The 20,345-nt window shown below is 37.1% G+C and overlaps 1 protein-coding gene across 1 annotated transcript in view; it reads left to right on the forward strand.

Moving 5' to 3' along the window:
* COBL (cordon-bleu WH2 repeat protein) overlaps nt 1-20,345 on the forward strand; it is a 152,503-nt gene that overhangs the window by 69,241 nt on the left and 62,917 nt on the right. Inside the window, exon 8 of the mRNA XM_059815649.1 lies at nt 15,423-15,617. Coding sequence (XP_059671632.1) covers nt 15,423-15,617 — 195 coding nt within the window. The remainder of the gene's footprint in view (nt 1-15,422; nt 15,618-20,345) is intronic.

A 20,345-nucleotide genomic window follows, 5' to 3' on the forward strand; every position in this document is an offset into this window, starting at 1 on the left:
GCCCCTTAATAGTGTATAATAGCCTTGTAATTCGTATTCAGTCATAATTTATTCAGCATAATAGTGTAACTGGCAAGCATGCAGTGGTGTGGAAAATACCACCTTTAAAGAAAAGTTTATCCCAGGATCAGGCATTTCTGTAATTGGATAAGCAGAGATGAAGTTCCTTAAAAACCTCTTTCACATATTTCTGTGTACATAAAATGCTTTTTGTGTTTAAGTCTTCGATGATCTGTGAATGAGTCAGGGAATTATTAATTCCACTGGAAAGTACATTTCTGTTTGATTTAATGATGGCTATCCAAAATATTTCTTGTAAAGCTTTCCAAATGTAACTACTGTAATGAAAGGATTAGTGTGTATTTATGCCAATGCCCTTTACTAGATCAAATCAGAAATGGCTAATTGTATGTTGTCTACTCCATATTTCTAATACACAATGAAAATTTTTTTTCAGACAGTAACACCTGGTTTTATAGTGGCATAATCTGAATTACATAGATTTATTATATTAGTCTAAAATATCCTACTAGCATATGTGGATTTTAGATACAGTGAAGATTTTCAACACTGGTTAAGGTATAATTTCTTCTCTTTTGCAAACAATTTCTGAGGCATGAGCGCTAATAGGATTTGGTTCTTTTCCAGACTCTTCTGTAGACAGTGAAGACTCGATTTCATTAAAAGTAGTGGCAAACAATAACATTTCTTTTAATTAGATGATCTCATGATTTCCACATGTATTTGTTCTGTGCATTATTGTTCGTTGGCAAAACTGAGCTGTTTGGTAGCGTGTGAAACCATATGTCTCAATAACATCTTATGGCAGGTGAGGGAGGATTTGCAAAACAACATTTGCTGACAGGACACAATGCATTTTACTTTGATGGAGAAGTTTTCCTAAGTGAACTTTCTGCCTTAGTTCTCTCATGCAAAGTCAAACCTACATGAGGCTTAGCGGGCCTTACAGGTTTCCCTTTACCTCAAAGAGGAGTTGTGTGTATGAAGCGAAGACTGTATAGCACTAAGTACTGTGTGTGCTGCTCAATTGTTCATCACTAGAAAAAGAGACCTTCTAATGCCTGTCATCTGTGTAGCTGTTTCACATTCTTTCTTCTTTTTTAATAAACAACTGTTAAATTAGGTTTTACTGGTCTTTTACGTGCAGCTCCAATACTGATCTTCCCCTATGAGCTTAGCAGAAATAATTACAAATAATTTCAGACATTGTTTTTTCTCTCACTCTCCAGTGTTTAATATTTCATTTGAATTCTCAGCAGCATTTTGGGATGCAAGCTGAAGAGGGGAAAGAGTGTGACAAATAGCGGTCAGTCTTTTTAAAGACTTCTACAACAGCATGAAGTAGTAATACCTTCAGTCAGATCCATTTTCTTGAAATACTTTTTTTTTATTATTATTTACACTTTTAAGCAGATCTCAAAATACTTGGGGAAACTAAGGAAAGTATTTCTGGTTTTATAAATGGTCAGCTGGAAGCCCAGAAGAGAAAGTAGACCAAGGCAAATAGCAAGACATAACCCTGCAGCGTTCTTACATAGGTGAGTAGCTGTAGGCGTAGGAGTGGGACCCACTGATTTTTTTCAGTGTCATACCAAGCACCTGTTTAAGTGTTTTACTGGTTCAGTACCTCCGTGACCTGATGAGAGAGCCAGGTGCGACCCATGTCTAGGACATGAGCTGTGTAGGCAGTCTCTGAAGTATACTGACATAGTGAGATGGAGAGATTACCGGTAGATTTATGACTGTTAGTGTTTGGTTCCCCCACACCCCCCTCATCCGATTATAACATTTTCTTCTTTCCACCACAGAAAATGCTCAGGTTGATTTTGATCTCTCGCAGTTTCAGCACAGAGATGGTGTGATTGCATTGACTCTAGATGGAGCTTGTTCTGATTTACAGTTGTTTGCATAGAACAAGAGTCAGGCCAGTAAAGTGCACTGTGAAGGTTTGCCTTGTAAAAACCTAACAGCAATGGATTTTACAGAAGGGGGAAGGGAAGAAGAAACATTTAAGGCTATTTATTAATCAAGAATTCCAGCAGCGAGGCTTTTCTTGCCTTGATTCTGGCAAATGTACAGATGAGAGATACTGTGCAGAGACTATTTCTGCACAAACAGAGAAAGCCCTTCAAAAGTAAACATTTGAGCAGCTGGCATGGGAGATTAGTGCAGCAGCCGTGGGAGGGGGGTAATAGCGGATAGTGGCGCTGTCTAAATTCAACAAACGTTAAACAATGTCCTTGTTCTAGTTTAAGGGTTACAGGTCAGAAAGACAATATCAACCAAAAATGCTGGCAATTGTACAAGTCAGTCAAAGTCATTAACTAGTATTTAATTAAAAGCAACTTGCCTTTCCAAAGTTGTGACACCTTCCTCCCCTTGCCCAAAATAAAAAAAAAAAGGGTTTTTTTGAGAAAATATTCTATGCAACCTGTTTGAATTAAGGAAAAAAACACACTTTATCCTCTATCTATGGAAAGGCAGTGCTTGAGACTTCTTTAATAATTTTTTCTTTGGATTGTGAACTGTCTTAATATATTGTTCTACTTTTAATTTCCTGTGGCTGAATATTATATCAAAAGAAAGCATCATGCTGAGGGTGAAAGTAGTATAGTGTCTGTTAGCTTTGTAGACATGTGTTCATATGCTGTTTAACATCATCTGGAGGGGGCGGGGTGGGCAACATTTCGGTTTTTTAAACCCTCGCCAAGTAGTTACACAACTAGACCATATATCAAGGTATCTGATCATGCATTGGGTTTTTTTGATTTTGGTTTTTAACTTGTGTTTCGATCATGCTTTTAAAACATCTCCTTGCCTATTGGTTGTGATCCAATTCACATGTGTTTTGTTGGAGATGCTTTACTTTCTTCGTTTCTTTAGCAGTAGAGACTAAAGTATAGGTATCTGGAGCCAAATTCTATGTTTAAAAAATCAGAGCTATGCTTTCTGTGCTGGCGTTGTTATGATTTTCATTGAGTTTGAAAGTATACTGAAGAAAAAGATTTCCTGGAGAAATGACAGTGGCAGCATAGTTTAGAGCATTACTGTCTTTTGGCATCGTGAAGTTAGAGTGACCATCGGAGACTTGATGCAGAACTCACTAGAGCCAGTGGAAAAATTCCTGCTGGTTTCAACTGGCTTTGGACCATGTTCTTAGCCGTTATCTACACTAGGCCATTTTAAAATCATTCTTTCTTGTGCTACTTCAGGTTCTTTTTTGCATGGACAAAGATCTTCTGACACTTTCACTGTCATCTTTGAAAACGTAAGACCTTCGTTCCTTTTTGATGGACAGTTGACACAGATAAACCCCTTGAAGTTGCTTAATTTGTAGAGCATTTTCGCACTGGGGAAGGAGAAAACCCCAAAGTAAACATGTTAAGTCTTGTAGAAGATGAATTGCAAACAGTGGCAAAGGAAGGGAGTGGCTTTCACCGACCAATAATTTGTTGCAAAAGCATTTTTTTCTTTGTTATCTGGAGCAGTGCATACCCAGAGAAGTAAGCAGAATTCTCAATAAGCAGCGCTGCTTTGCCCTGTTTAAGAATTAATTGTGCCAGTGCAAGTCCAAGTGTAGGTAGATGTTGTATATATTTCCACGGTTTTTAACTTCAGTGTCAGTTAAATTTGGGACTGAGCTTGAAAAGTTTCTGCCACAGCTCTTCAGTGGCGACTGCACTCCATTGGGTTCGAATACTCCAGTCAATGGGAATAAATAGATCGGAGAGCTGTGATTTCTTACTATTTCACACTAAATTCACAAAGGAGACAAGGCTATATACAGTGGGAAAACTAGTTTCTTAGGAATAACAAACATTCAAAATTCAAAGCGGGGGTCTGCTTCTTTATTCTTAACCTGTTCTTCTGTGCCCAATTATTGAACTTGCATGATTTTTGCCAGCATGTTCAGGATATTGATTATTCTCCAAAGAGGATAGCCTTTGGAGAACCCTCCAGGGTGGAGAGGAAGCATGGATCTGAATTTCTTGCTCTTACAAGATTCAGATCCAGAAATGAATTTGCTTGTGACTTCTTCAGAGTATAAGCATATGTATTTTCTATCCAAATTGTTCATCTCCTTTAATGGGACAAGCTTAATTTCTGTAGGTATTGATCTGTAGGTACTATGAAATAGAAGATGGATGTGTATGACACCTGGGTGTGCTCTACCCATTGTCCAACTGGAGAGTTGCTTCTAAACCTTCTCTTCACCCCTGTACTCCTGACCACTGATACTGATCTGGGACTAAATACTCAGCTGTTAGAATTCAAAATGGTTCGTTGACATCAATACCTGAGGTTCAAGCTGTGAGCATGATGTGTGTGAGTTTGTCTTTTGGTTATGTCTTCTGCAGCAAGCTGTCATATCTCCTTAAAGGATTGGTCTGCTTCAGTGCTGTTACTTGCTGCCAGAAATTATTAGCATGGAGGCTGGAGATACAGTTTGCAGGCTTGCACAGGGCACCCCTTAGGGTTTCAGACTCAGCCTGTTGTACTCAGCGTGTGTAAGTATGTGTACATACACACACAAATGTGCGTACAGATGTCTGAAAGAGCTAACTGAAGTAAGAAATTTTGTGTGTGTGTATACCTGTGTTTGTATGTAGATACATGTATGTACACACACAGGTTATGTACACACACACACTTGTGCATCCAGACATCTGAAAGAGCTAATTGAAACAGTAAAATTCCTGTCTGTTGACTTCTGATTCATGTTGCTAGAATCCTCTTCATGACTCTGTAATTAGGATTTGTGTTAAGATTTGCACTAATTTCAGAGTTCAAAAGCTGATTTATTCTTCTAATTTAAGTTTTAAAATCTTTAGAGGTTGCATTGTTTTTCAGTAATATCTTTGGCAGTGTTTTATCATTAAAAAGTGTAATGCTTCCTTTTTCAAAATTTGCTCTGACAGGTGGATGATTTTATTTGTCTCCCTCTAGCTAAACACCTACAGTTACCATAGACTTCAAAGAGAAAAGCAGTTGCACAAATTCATTTTAAATTAACGAACTATCTGTGTGGGAATTGGATTATAGGGACTGGAGCTAGAAGTCAGTTCCCTGAGCTTGAGTAAATCAGAGCAACTCCATTGACTTTAGGGAAGTTCTGCAGATCTTGGTGAAAACTTGCCGTTGAATTTCAGTACAGATTTTCTCCATTCATCAACAGCTGTAATAAGTAGAGATTTTTCAGAGGCCAAAAGTCACATGTGACAGAATTTCAGCAGACACTGAAAGATAATGAGAATTGATTATTAATGTTTCTGGTCTCTGGAAAACTTGCATAAGGACCACACTTTCATTAAAATGGGGGAAAAACACTTTTTAACTGTAATAAAAATACTTTCCATAAAAACCAGAAATTATTTCTTCAAAACCAAACAAATACACACCCAAAAAACTCATGCCAGGAAGTATTCCATTCATAATTCTGGTCCCCATAAAAATTGGCTATGCAGACATTATAGCAGATATTTTTAAAATTGTGTGTTTTATGCGGAGTTTCCATCTCCTTCTCCAGTATAAATTGGCATATCTACAATGAAAATATATTGAAGATGATCAACTCTAGTGGTTTGATAGTTCCTGTATGTTAAAAGAATTTATTGCAGCAGAAGTTCTTCTCAGTAGTTTTTCAAAATATTTTGAATTTCAGAAGGACATATATCGCAAATATAACTTCTGTCTTCCATGAACCAAACACATTGGCTGATTGATTAAAAGAACTAGTAAGCCTAGAGAAAATAAACTCGTATTGTAGTGAAGAATTCATTTAGCTTAAGACCTCTGATCCTTTTTGTGGTTATTTATGATTGATGAATGCTTAACATCAGTGGAAATTACAAAAATGTCTTTTTTGCTGTTGTTGATCTTTGACCTTCTGAACTCCCCGTTTCCTGAAGCCTGTTGCCAGACCATTAATGAAGACAGATTTTGATTTTCGGCATGGTTGTTCAACACTATTTGATTGAGCTAATCTGTTTTCACATAGTGCAAAAGTGTAAGGGAAAGGAGAAACCAGCCTTTTCAGACTAACAAAAATTTGGCTTTTTCCACCCTCACTCTTCCAAGGTTGCTTTCACTGGATCTACTAATAGCCTTCAAAGGCCAAGTGTAAATGGCCTCTTTTCAAATGTTCTTTCCTTGTTTTCCTTCTGGCTTGATATTTTTCGGTCTTCTTTCTATACTGGGATTGAATTGAATTTTGAGTCTATGTGAGTTCTCCTCTGTAATTCTTTCTTTTTCAGGTTTCTTTAAAATGTATTTTTCCATTAGGGTCTGTCATTGGCTTTTAGACCTCTCTTGGTAGAATTTAAGATGTTTCTTTGGTTATTTTCGTCCATTCTGCCTCATTCCATGTCTTTGTATGCATTAAATCCCTACCACAAATATTTATTATGCATTCGTAAATCTATATATTAATCCCCTTTCCTTTCAGTACTGAATCTTTACCAGTTCGATTTCTGTTCATGTGACTTTTTACCCCGCTGTCTTCACGTCAACAAGTGAGCATTAACATCGCCATCTTTCTGGGCTAACATGAGCAATCATTTGAGTTTTCTTGTAGAATATGGTTTCTGTTCTGCGCAGTCTCCTTAGTTCATTGTTCCTTCCCCAGGATATTAGCCAGTATTCTATCATCACATTTACTGAAGTCTTCTGCTTTTTGCTTTGCTACTCTCCTTTTCCAGATTTTTGTCTTTGAATTTCTGCAAGGACTTCCTCTCTGTTCAAATCTGGTGAGCATATTCACTTCATTTTTCACCATAATGACTGTGTTTTTGTTTCTCTCCTCGCTTCTTCCTGTGTTCTTTCCTACTTCTTTCTCATCTGCTTTTGTACCACTTGGACAAATATCCAAAAGAGACTTGTGTTTTCCACGTTTTTTCCCATTTCCTTTTATAATTTACTGAACTCCCTGCACGTCTCTCGTTACAAGCCCATCTTCTGTCCCCATTTGATGAGACATTTCGTCTCAAACAGATAAACATTTGCTTTTCTTCATAGATTAGCTCTTCTGGGTTTTTTTTGGTCTGGCATAGTATGTGACAAGAATTTTTCTCTGTCTTCCATCTATTGCACTATCAGGTGATGATACACTTATTTAGCATATATGCACGTAGCTATCAAAAATTATAAGTAATACGAGTAGCTGAATTTGCTCACTGACTGTTTTTTGTTAGTCATTCCCTTTTGGGAATACTTTCTCCCCATATTGCCTTTACATACTTGTATTTTTGACAGTTATGAAAAATCTGTTTTCAGAATACGGTCTTTTTTTCATAGGCTGACACATTTTGACAGTGTGCTGTGACAAAGAGTTGGACTTGTGGAAGATAAGTTTTTAGCAGTCTAACGAGAAAGATGTAAATCAGCCCTGAGATGGTGCATTTTATGTATAAATTGATTCTGGTATTTTCCCAAAACGATATTAAAAAAAAGAAGGGGAAAAAAAAAAAGACAGCATTCTAGCAAATGAGACACAAAGTTGTCCACACACTTCTGCAAGTCAGGATAAATCATTTTACACTTGTAAGAAATGCAAACAAACCTTATCCTAAGCATCTGCCAGCGTCCCAGACTGTCACCCGTGGTTCAGCTTGACTTTAGAATTCACTTCAGATTGTGTCTGCAGCCTGCACTCCTACCTCCCACCCCACTGATGGACAGTAAATTTTCCATTAAACTATCAAGTAGCATAGAAAATATCTGATGCAGAAACGTTTGCTATGCTATGTTAATGATGGTTTGGTCTCAGTAGGGTTTACAACAAAAGCAAGAATATTTTCATTTTAGGGGTATTCAAAACACATCTGTCATCCAGAAATGAAAAAAAAGCACATGCTTTTTGTGCTGTAATTTAGCCTGATGGTATCAGGTGCATAGTGCAAGGGCATGAAGGAAGTTGACATGTTCTGGAAGCTTGTCTATGATTTCTGTTATGATGTGTCTGTCACCTTAATGTTTCATTTTAAGGTGTTCGACATGCATGTGTTTTTTTAAAAAACATGGTGATTTTTGTATATTCACTTACAAAGATACCTGTAATGCACACGTGCTAAAGGTTGTGGCTATTTCATGGATGTCATTGGATTTATACCAATGTTGAAACATCTTCTAATAATCTTATGTTTCATAGCTTTTTAGGTGTATTTCTGGAAATAGAGAATCTGGTGGAAGGCAGAATATTAAGTGGAATGTTATCAGGCATATTAAGTGGAAAATAAATTGGCTTGTGTAGTTATGAGCTGAAGTTTGCTGTTTTGAACATACACCTACTTGCTTTGCTGATCATTTTTGTTTAGACAAGAATGTTTAGCAACCTGAGTTTCTTTCATTTGTGGTTAAATAGCTTTAGATTTCAGCAGAATAATTTTTCGTCCTTCATAGGACACACAGTGACAGATATTAAACAAATCATGTGTTAGAAGGATTTGTAGCAAGTGTATTTTCACTGCATTGAGTTGAGGCTGACTTGTCAATGCTAACAGCTCTAAATCAAAGAAGGGATGTTTCTCTTCTTTTTAACAAGTTCCTCAGCTCTGATTCACAAAGTCCACAGGATACGTGCTTGCTGGTTACTGCAATAACTTCAGTGTCCAGATGGATAGGAGAGGACACAAATGATTTATGTGTGCCTTCCAGATGCTGATTAATACACTTTGGTCTTCTCACTAGCACAGGCAGCATGCTGCCTGCTCCCACCTTCTGAGTTGTTGAGACGTGTTTCTGCCTTCTTTCCCTTTGTCCCACAGTTCAGAAAGGGTAGTGTCTACCCTCTCCTATCAAGAGAGGTTATTTTTGCTAATTCTGTTGGGACGCTACTTTTTTGAAAAACTAAGAATTTATTTGAAACACACTGTCACTTAAACAGAAGAGATGATACAAGCACACAGATGTAAATCAAGTTAGCTTGTCTTCCCTTTTCTGCATGTATTGCTGTGATGGGGAAAAAAATCATTGCATCCATTTCCCTTGGTATTATGACTGTCGTCTTCATTCTACCAGGGAGACTTCCTCAGATTGACATGAGTGATTTTGAGTAGCAGTAATAGACAAAGGTTTTGTTAAGCATGAAGAGTAGTGTGACGTGAGAAAATGTGAAGAGTGAAACATGGAAACAGGAGAAATTATTTAGAGGAAATACATTGAATTTTAAATCACCAGAGGTGATTCAAAAGTTTGTCTTCTTGGAAGCACTGAGGAATCACATCTAGCATAAAATCTTGAAAAAGTATCAATTATTATAGACAATATCTGAGTGCTTGATTATTATATATACATTGTTGAATTCATAGATCTGTATTCCACTGCTTTATATGTGCCATGGTAGTTTATTCACTTTTGGAGAACTTAAATTAAATCTGATCTCACACCAGTTGAATACTGAAGGAGGTGGTAGTAGTAGGTGATATTGATATTAGCAGTTAGGCTTGGTTTCACTGCATCTGATTCTTCATATTTGCAAGAATTTACAGACATGTTCATGTTTAGCTGGAATGCATGTATTCCTTATCCATGTTTTCTAACCTACTAATGATTGAGTAAAAAGTTCATATTCCTAAACATCAAAGTAAAATATCTGATTGTTCATAAAAAAAGTAACCAACTTAGTTGCAGTTTTTGCCATATTCAGTATCCATCTGATTTTCAAATGGAAAAGGAGTTTTGAACATTGCTACACAAACAAGAAGTGTAAGAAAAACTGAAGAAGATTCTTGGAATCTTTCTCTGATTGGGCACCCTCTTTGTCCTCAGTGTAGTGCATGGGGCTTGAGTTAATACTCACACTTGTTCCCTACTTAGAAATTCACAAACAGTGAATCTAAGCCCCTTGGTATGTTTCAGAACGCTTTTCTCCTGGAGGCTTCCACTTTTCTAGTTCCCTCCCTTGGATGGTTGTTCTTTCAGCTTTTCTACTGGGAAAGAGGTTGAACACCACAGGAGGTGCAAAGTGAACATAAATCGGTTGGAGCTGGAAACCAAGGTTGTGCTCCTAGCTGTGGAGACATAGGGATACTTTACATCACGTGACCTTACCTAAGTAAGGACAAGAAGTAATCAGATAAACTTCTAGGATGGGAAATTACGGTTAAGGTACGAGGAAAAAAATTCGAATGATAAGGATAGTTAAGCAATAAAACAGCATAATTGTAGACGGTGTGGACCTGTGTCATAGGAAGATTTTAGTAAGCTCTGCAGGGACAGATTGGTCATGTTACTTCAGTGCTGGGAGGTGAAGTAGATGACTTTGCCAGGTGCAAGGAGGGCACCTCCTTTACACTGCTAGCATTTCTGATCAACAAACTTTGTACTAAAATGAGAAAAATGTGGTTGGCCATGGTGAGGTAGAACTGGCAGGGGCACAGGAGAGAGAACGATCTCAGGTACTTCTAATTCTGGCTGTATAAGTTCTTTTGTCCACCAAATGGGCCCTGACCACGAGATCTGGAATTGCTAACTAGATACTATAATAGACTTATACAAGCATAAGATAGCACTGTAGTTGTACAGACTTCAAAGTATAACTCAAAACTTTTACAGTAAAACCTTGAAAGCCTACTTGCCAGACATATAAAATCAACACGGTACTGCCTGTACAAGTTACTGTTGTGGAAATGAAATAGCTGCTTCTCTTTTAATACTGTGATGGGTGACCAGATAATTTCCTACCATTAGCAAAGTGCAGTGAGATAATAAAACAACATAAAGTAAATTGCATAAAAATGCGTTAATGTTTTCTTAGAGCAGGAAAAGGTTAACTTTTTTCCTTAGTTCAGAACAGGAAAAGGTTAAATTTTTTTTCCTTTCTGACTGCAGACTATACGCAAGTACCAGAATCACAAGTGCTTCAGGGAGTACAAAACCCAAACTATTCAGTGTGGCTGGTTAGAAAGGAAAATCTGAATAGTCACAATTTTAGGTTTTTTCTTTAAAAATATGTCTCCAAGCAATCTCATGACCACAGTATTATGCTTTGGTTTTGAAGCAGGAGCTTGGATTAATTCAGTTTTGGTGTTGTCAAATGTAGTGCTACTGTAAGGAATTTCAGTATCAGGTCAAGGAAAGCAGCCTCTAACTTTAATTTGTGCAGTAGGTCTGACATAACCTGTCTGGCATTTTAAATGGCCAATTGTAATCAGTTGTGGTGTCATTCAGCAAATCAATAAATGTTTGCATTAACGGAGTTTAAATGTCCAACAGGCATAAATATTCTTGCTGTCACTGAGCAGATGGATTTGTCTGCCTGCTCTAAATCCTACCTTTCATACTTACCCACAGTACACTTGCAAAAAAAAAAAAGATTTCCTTTATGATACTTTTATTCTTATTCTTATTTTTTGTCTCTGTTTTGGAAAAAATAAAACCCCTTACTTCATGCTGATACATCTGGTACTTTGAGTGCTTAAAACCAGCTCAATTGATTACTTTTAATTTAAAAACTTCTCAGAAGGAAATTGCATAACAAGACTGGGAGCTCAAATACGTGAGTTTTGGCAAAGAGCTGCGGAAGAAAGGCCTGGCTGTAGCAACCTCACAAGAAAAGAACTTGACATTTTGAAAAATTTTTATTGACCGTTGTAGACAGGGAACGGGAAGTCAGATCACTCTCACAGGCAAGCTGCAGTCTCTTCCTTGCTGACCTTTAAATGCCACTTAGTGTCATCAGAAAATCAAGGAAATGCTAATAACAGGGCTTTGGGTAAGAGAGTTATATATGAGCGATATCTTTTGAAAACAAATATAAGCTGACTTCCATTTTTATACACATCTATGTTTTGTAAAATAGAATTCTCACAGCAGTACAGTTATATTTTAATAGATTAATCTTGCATTATTAATATTAACATTAAAATTTTCAGACGTATCCATAAGGTATCAGAGCTTCTGTTCATCCTTGAAAAGGAGTAGTTTGCAAAAGATGTTTTATAATAGCATTCTAGGTTGGTGACCTTGGAACACAGACTGGCCTCTGCTTTAGGCTCTTAATCTAGCTTCTGTTGAGTTCAGCAGGCTATGGACTTTGGTAGTCTTGTAGAAAGTTGACTTCTCAGTGTCTTTTGAAAATGGGACTGGTATGCCTAAGTCACCAGGTTACTCCGAGCCTTCATACTTCTGTGTCTTTAACAGCCCCTCTTTGCCCTTCCAAAAAGTCTTTGAAAGCTAAATTTCAACTAGAAGAACTAGTAAGAAAAAATCCTAAAATTAAACTGCTTAACCCCAAAGAAAGCATCTTGTACATTAGAAAAAAAAGAAAGTTCCTTAGATTTCAGAAGTTTAATGAGTGGGGAAAAAACTAGCTGCCAAGTATAACATAAAACAATGGATCCATGAAACCTGATGCACCATGCGTAGGTACTGCAGCTGTTTCTTGCCTCCTTCCAACATCTACTTCATGGAATTGAAACGGACTTCAGTCCATGGTTGTGGTTCAGTACATGTTCAAGACCCCTGCTCGGCTAGAGTCTAACTTGACTGCTGACCTATGCTGGTGTATTTGTGTTCATGCTGGGTTTGCTTTGGCTTAATTCAGGAGGAAAAAAAAAAAAATAATCTCTTTCTTTTTTCTTGCTAGTTTGCATTACTTAATTGTTGTTTGAACTTCTATCAAAGTGCTCTAACACTAGTGGTCTACCAAAGACTATGATTTTACAAGTCAGGAGACATTTTTAAAAGCTCTTTCCATAATTCATTGCCATGATTTTTCTTTCTCTGACATGAGTGTTTTTTTGGTTTTTTTTTTTTTTTTTTGCAATGCAGTTACAAAACACACAGATTGTAGGAACTGGTTTTGATTCTGAGCAGAACATTCATGCTAACCTGTTTGTCAAATGAAACAGAGGATAAGGGCTGACATTTTTAGCCAGCTACATTGGCTGCAATACTTGAGCTTGGCTTTCCTCTCACTTGCATTGCTCTAATTTGAGTAATTCCACTGAAGTTGATCCATTGATAACAAATTAAAACAACAAGAGATGAGAGATGGTTTGGGTAAATGGCATGTACATATCAGATTCCTGCAAGTTTGCTTAATTAATGTTGTATGCTCCTAATAGTTGCATGGCTAACCTGCCTGAAAACCGAACCTCCAAAATCCAGTGATTTGGAAAGAAGCTTCACTGCATCTAACACAACATAAAATATAAAAGCTACGTAAGGCGTTGTCTCTCTAGATTAGGTTTACAACAAAAGATGAATTGTGCCAAAAACACTTGAGTCGGTGTTCTGTGTCCAATGTTGGGGTTTTTTTCCCCTCTTAAAGGTAATAAAAAGGACTACACACATGGGAGAGCTTGAAGGTCTGCCTCCAGTTAGATGAAGCTCTCATTGCTGAATGATGGGGTGTTCAAAACTACTTTCAAGTTGTCCTCATTCCATTCTCCTGGAAGCCGTAGTGAGTTTTGATTTTAGGGGAAGAGTCCCAACATGGGCATTCTTGAAATGCTCACTCAGTAAAGAAGGGACTTGATATAAAGGTTGGACTTGGAAAAGAAAACATAGATGAATTTCCAAGGTTTTTATTTTTTCTTTCAGTAAAGTCTTTTTATGATAAACTATTTGTAGTGTCATGTAAGTATTACACTTTTTTTCTGTATCTTCTGTTTTGGAAATCCAAGCTTTAAAAGAAAACAGCCATAAAATGTTTAGTTGTTCATCACTCTATTCTTTCACGGTGATCTGTTGCCTGGAAAAGGATTCTGATAGCTCTTCAGCCCTAAGACCTTGAGGTAGAATTGAATAGGATATTAATTTAAAACTGGATACATCCTATCTTCTTACCGTTACCCGCTATTTGTAATGCTGTGGGGGAAGTCTTAGAGGTTTTTTATTATTTGTATACATCTTTAAATCTCTTAACAAAGTTTCTCAAACTTTTTATCCAGCAAGGAAAATCAAAGAATTAAAATAGTCACAGAAGCATCTCTGTAAAATACACTTTAAAATTATTTTGTTCAGTCATTCTATAAATGTGTGAAAAGAAGAGACTGCTTTATATTTCACCCTGTGAACCCTGTCATTTTTTTAGGAGTAAAAAAACTTTATTTGATAGAACCAGGTACAATATGCGCCAAGAATGACTTAAAACTTGTAGGTTACAGATGAGATCATTATTTCTTCCACTGTCCAAGATATAGGGCCAATAAAAGAGTGTATTTCTTTATAAGAGTAGACCTGCTCTTTTAAACTCCACCTTCCACTTTGAGCTTTTTTCTTCATTTGCTAGAAAGGTGAAGAAGCTATTGATGCTGTTCAGTTCAGAGAAGTTGACGATGAGAAAGATGTGGCAAATATTGCTTTAATCCTTCAGTATAACTCGAGAATACTGGTAACATGCCCTGTTTGTGCTAAATATACTATTTCAAGGTGAAGTCTGCTGTGCAGTGTGCATCATAAAAGATAACACAAGTGTCCAGCTGATAGTTTTAAGTCAGTGATAGTTACCACATGCGTAGTAAATGCAGGACAAGACACAAATCAGTTTTCTCTCTGCATTTAGCATTTTCAGTTGCTTTCACAGGAATCTATAGTACACTGAACTTTACCAGGCAGTTAGGAACCTGTATTACATACATCTTTTTGCATTGATACATTTTTTAGCTCTTTATCCTTCATCAGTGCTACCTCAACAGTCCTAAAATTAAATTAATTGTCTTTATGAGCTTGCTGCCCCATGCTTTTAATTTTTACCTAAGATTGCTCTTGGCACTGTGGAAAGGAATTATCATGCCATGTCACAAGTCAAATTCACTGCAAGTTACAGCATTATCAACGATGGTCATCAGCCTGAGCTTCCAGAACAGGTATATTGCTCCAGCTCATGGTGGATTGGTATCAGTGGTGATTTCACAGAAGTCATCTCTGAGAAGAAGTGACCATCTCATAACTTAATTCAAAAAATAAAATCTTCAATTTAATATGGAAGCTTCTCTTAATTAAGAATAGCAAAAGGTAACTCACAGATTTTGAGGGAAAAGTATTTGCAAGATCTTTATTAGCAGATTGAAAAAATTATTTTGAGTTTAAGTGTCAAACTAAACTAAACATGCACATTTTCAAGCAATCATGTTTCCTAGTCTTTCTATTTGTAATTTACTGCTATATAACTGCATATATTCTGTTTGTATATTAATATAAAAATGTATTAAGGCCTTGATCTGCTCCTCATGTTCATCATGCGTCCTGAGTTATTAATATTGCCTGTAAGCTTTGTTCCAGTTGACCTTTAGAAGTGTCCAAAAGTTACAGTTTGCAATTCAGCAAGTTTGGCAGAGGAGCATACATGATTATTCATATCATTGTTTAAATGGTAACCAGATGTGTATTGTTTTTCTTCTTTCTTCCCCATTGTTTTTAAAAAGTGATGTTAATCCAAGATGTTAATCCATTTACAGGGTTTTTCCACAGCACCAAATTCCCCTTCAGTGAATTCTCGTTCCAGTAGCCTGGGTCCGTCACTGTCCCTTGGTAACATCTCAGGAATGACAGCAAACCCAGAAGTGAAAAAGCGCAGAGCACCTCCTCCACCAGTTGTGATACCTGCGTTGCAGAACATGGAGATGAGTGGACAAGGAAAGAAGGCAGCACAGGTAACAGTGACAGCACAGAATGGGCTTCTTTGCTTGATGTGCTGGCTACCATCAGTTCATTCGTCAGAGCTAAAGTCATTCACAGATATTTTGGCTAGCCATTAACTACAGCTCACCAAAACTCGATCTTACAAAACAAAATGATCAAAAGTCTTGGAGTTTTGTACATATTTACTGAGCTTTCTTGAGACTGCCCCTAGCTTTCTCCCATGACAAGAATCTTTCTAAATTGGAAAGATTTTGTGAGGTGTTGTGCTGAAAGGAGGCTGAAGAAAAAGTAAGGCAGAAAAGCTGGAAATCATATAGGGTGACTAGGTAGCCTTATTGGCCAGGGCAGCCCTGGAAAATGGGTGACAGTTGTAATGACTGACAAAAATCTTCAGCGTGCTGTTTTGCCCAGATAACTTGTCAGACTGTCGCCTACATCCCTATTTCCAGTGCTGCCGTGGGATACCAGAAGATCTGCTCTGCTTTCTGATTTGTGCCATGTGACCTTTTAAAGCAGTGCTCTGTTTTTGTTTTTAAAAAAGGTCACTGTTCCACAATACAGTTATCCAGAATTAAACAAAAGTGGGGGAAAACCTTTCTGAGGACCTAACCCTTTGAAAAGAATAGAATTAAGGGAAAAGGAAATTGTTCTTGTTTTTATAATGATATTCAGGTATATATGTTACTAAACATGCACAAGCACATTAAGACTTCTGGTTCCTCCATCAACAAAATTATTACATTCTAAATGTAAACTGTGAAAGTCAGTGTGTAAAGCTATATATGGATGCCAAACAAGAATGCAAGGAACCAATACCTTCAAGGTTGTGTAATGTGGACTGACTCTATTTGCTTAGGGCTTGTCACCTCTACAGCAGACTGATCTTTGGAAAGTGAACGTATTAGTGCAAAATGGAGTCAGGAGGGAATCTCTGAGTTCAGTATAGTGGAGGAGGAGGAGTCTAGTGCTCAGTCTCATTCCCTGTCACTCTTTTATTTACCTGCATTAAGACGTACATTAAGTGCCTTCTCCAGTGAAGCATTCTGTAAAGCAAAGTTGATGCACAGTCTTGATAACGGATTGTGGGATATTATTTTCTCATTCTTAGAATATCTAAAAGCATGATTGCTGGAACACAGCGGTGATTCATCTTTCAAAATTGGAATAGGTACCTTTGAAATAGCGCTCATTTATAGACACAGCTGAAGAGAAACAATGTTTTCTTGCAAAATTTGGTGCACTTTCTTTTTAAAAATTTCCTTTTGAAATTCCTACTGTAAATATTTTGATGAGGCTTCTTGTGTCCCCCAGGGTTAAACATTTAACATGTTTAAAGTAAATAGATCTTTTTGTACAAAAATACTATGGCATTATGACTTTTAATTTTATGCAAGTATGGTAATCACAGACTATATTATTCTGCCATTCTCTTAGGTTTATCTCCATGCAGTGTGGCATTGAGATTTTAAATTGTGTTGCACAAAACCACTGAAAACCTAAACTCTTAAGCAAGTTAACATTTCTATTTTCAGCATTGTCACAAATAGATTAAAGTGCTGGCTTTCTGAAGCCATTGCGAGAAGAGTATTTATTTTATTTATCGCAAGTAGCATATAGTACAGTGTCAACTTCAAATTCTCTTAGTCTAGAGGAAAAGCTATTTTGAAGAAGGGAAACATGAAGGTTGCGTCAGAGGATTTTCCATGACAAAGTTAATTTTGGGCAATCAAAATATCTTGTGTAGCTTACAAAGCCAATGAAGAGCACAGTAGATTATGAGCACAGTTGCTAGAGTCTGTTTGTCTGCATTTGTTGGGTAAAGGACATCTTTCTGAAAATGGTTGCATAGGTCAAAATATTAAACAGTTACGGTGTGCTTCTGAAGATCCCAGGCTCAAAATTGCTCCCAGACTGCCCTGTAGTTCAAACAAGAATGTGTCGAGTACAGTTGAAATGAAGCAAAAGTTACATGAAGCAATCAAAAACCAAGGGAAGAGATTAATTATTCAGTATTATGTGACAAGGTAGCAACAGGGATATTGTTTATAAGAAAACCCAAACAGTTCTACTTTATCTACGTGCAGACTATCCAGTTTGCTGTGAAAATAGAGTAAAAAATCTCAGGGTGTAAGTTTATTTCTTTAGTTTATGGGAAAGAACTAGCACTGATCTTTTTTTTCAGGGAAGGACGTCAATTCCTTATTAATGGACTTCCTTCCATAAAAAGATAAGATGTTTGTTTAGAAAACTTTATTTATGTGCAACTGTTACTAACAGGAAGATCCTGCAAAAGGGGAACATGTTTATTTCCAGTAGCACATTAATAGAAAATGAAAAAGGTGGTATTCTGAACTTTCAGAAGGTTTTTTCTTTTTTAACTATCTGGTTCCATAAAGTTGTGCAGAAAAGCACATACTGTAGCTGTTACGTATACCTATAGTTTGACTTTCCAACTCAATAAGCCTGTTATTTTTAACCCATTGTTAAGTTCCAGGGCATTCAGTTTTCTTTACAGCATAGATGATGCTTTAGGAATATGTATCCCATCTCCCTGCCTACTGGTTGCTATCAGAAATTTCCGTGTGTATGAAGACTGGGGTGTTTTAATTTGTGCTTTAGATTTAGATTTTCTCCATTTGCTTTTCTGGATAGGTGGATTACTGCAATGTAATTTTACCATATTGCAGCTTTTTTTTCTGTGGGGCTTACAGTAATTTACCGCTTTGAGGCTAAGTCCCCTGCAGTAACTTTAATTACTTTTTAGTGCAGCATCATTAGTTTTCCATGTCTATTTAGAGGTAGTGTTCCCTCTGTAACTGTTTTAAATCTCCTCTAGAAAATACTAATTTCTGTTCAGAGCACAATTGAGCAATGTTTCAGAGTGTGCTGAACATGCAATAAGTAGTTTGCAAAGGAATGCAGAGTCAAAGAAAGGAGTCTACAGATTTCTTCCCTGGAGACTTCTCCCCCCGCCCCACCCCACCCACCCCCCCCCCCTTTTTAAAACATCTCCCAAGTGATGCTATTTAGAATAATGAGAAGTCACTTGAAAAAATATTCTTCAAAAGACCAGGGTATGGTAACATTTCCAGTATGAAATCCAGAAGGTTGGATGCTTTAGAGCAAGGAGGTCCCCCCCATTGCAAAATGGAGCCCACACCATCCAGAGAGTAGAGCAGAACAGTGTAGAGGGTGAGCAAAAACTGAACCCCTTTTGCAAACAATCTCTGTTCTCTGACGCAGCACTTTAGATGATGTGCTAGCAGAATTTGGGGCCACCTTATAGTAGGCATAGTGTAAACCGAGTCCCTACCCCAAAAAGCATGCACCATATAGACAAAATATATGAGAAAACTGTGTAAGTATGCCATTGTAGATAGAGCACACAGCGAAAAGCAACGCCTGAAGTCTGACAGAATTAAACACATCTCCTCAGAGTCTTATTCATTGACCTCTCTTTAAAAGAAAAAGAAGTGTGTTTGGGTCATTTGTTGGAGGAACTGCAGAATTGAGTATTTGAGTCTTTTGGAGGTCAAGAGTATTGTGCACTGGTGAAATAGTTTATAGGAATAATTACTCTTTTTTTGTGTGTGTGTGTATGGGGAAATACAGAAATTGGAGTGAGGGGGGATGATAAAGAAGGCTTCAGGGACTTTCTGGAAGAGCTTTTTCTATGAATTGGAGTGGTTTATTCAGAACAAAATCATGAGGCTTTTTGGAGACAACATCAGAATTAGAAGTGGGCTCCTCATCTTTATAATAGCTCTGATGTCAACCACAGAAGCCAGAAATGCAACTTGTAGACTGTGATGAAGGAGCCATGTGCTGTTTCAGCTGCTGCAATTCTGAGAACAGAAGCACTTTTATATAATATGTAGACGTAACAGGAGGCATTTGGGATTTGTTACTAGCCAGTTAAATTACTGTACAAATAGAAGAATGGGGCGGTATAACAAATACAGTATTCTAACATTTGTTTAATAGATTTTAATCTTAGCTGTAATATTTCAAGACAGTGGGTTTAAATAAAAATTGTGTCATTGCTTTTAGTATGGGTGAAGAACTGGCCTAACGCTTTCAGAAGGTACCATTATAAACAAACACAATTTTCAGGTTTATTTCCATGTTTGTATAGTTTCCTCGAGGTTGCTGTAGACAAACTAACATATGCGACATACTGTGGGTTTTGCCCTGCTTCTTATGTTCCTCTCCTCTCCATTTGGATCTCAAACTTGGATTGCTGAGGACAGTTGTTGACTCCCCATTCTTGGCCAAGGCCATGCCTTTAGAGCAGACTATTTGCCCCCAGTGTTTTATGAAGGCTGATGTTTTCTCACCAAGAGTAACATATTAATTCAAAAGGCTTACTCACATGAATAAAAAGGAATATTGCAGCCAAAGAGAGTCACAGTCTTGCTCAGATCATTGCTGGCAGGTTGCTTTCTCCCTACCTCCAGTTTATTTTTGACCAATTTTATGCCTAAATGAGAAGTTCAGCTTTAAGAGAATCATTTTAACATGAACAAATACAAATGAGACTTTGATATCTTCCCTGGAGAAAGTAAGGTACTCGCACTAAAAATTTGCCAAATTTCTAGTTTATATAGAAAAGATACTTTCAGTATTTGCTATACGTCTTATTAAACAGCAGGAAATTAAAAATGTGGAAATGCAGAGGAAATGTTATTTTTGCCATCTTAGTTGATAATTTCTAATACTGACCACCACATGGTTTTTAT

The sequence above is a fragment of the Gavia stellata genome, chromosome 3, assembly GCF_030936135.1.
Source record: "Gavia stellata isolate bGavSte3 chromosome 3, bGavSte3.hap2, whole genome shotgun sequence".
Classification (NCBI taxonomy): Eukaryota; Metazoa; Chordata; class Aves; order Gaviiformes; family Gaviidae; genus Gavia; species Gavia stellata.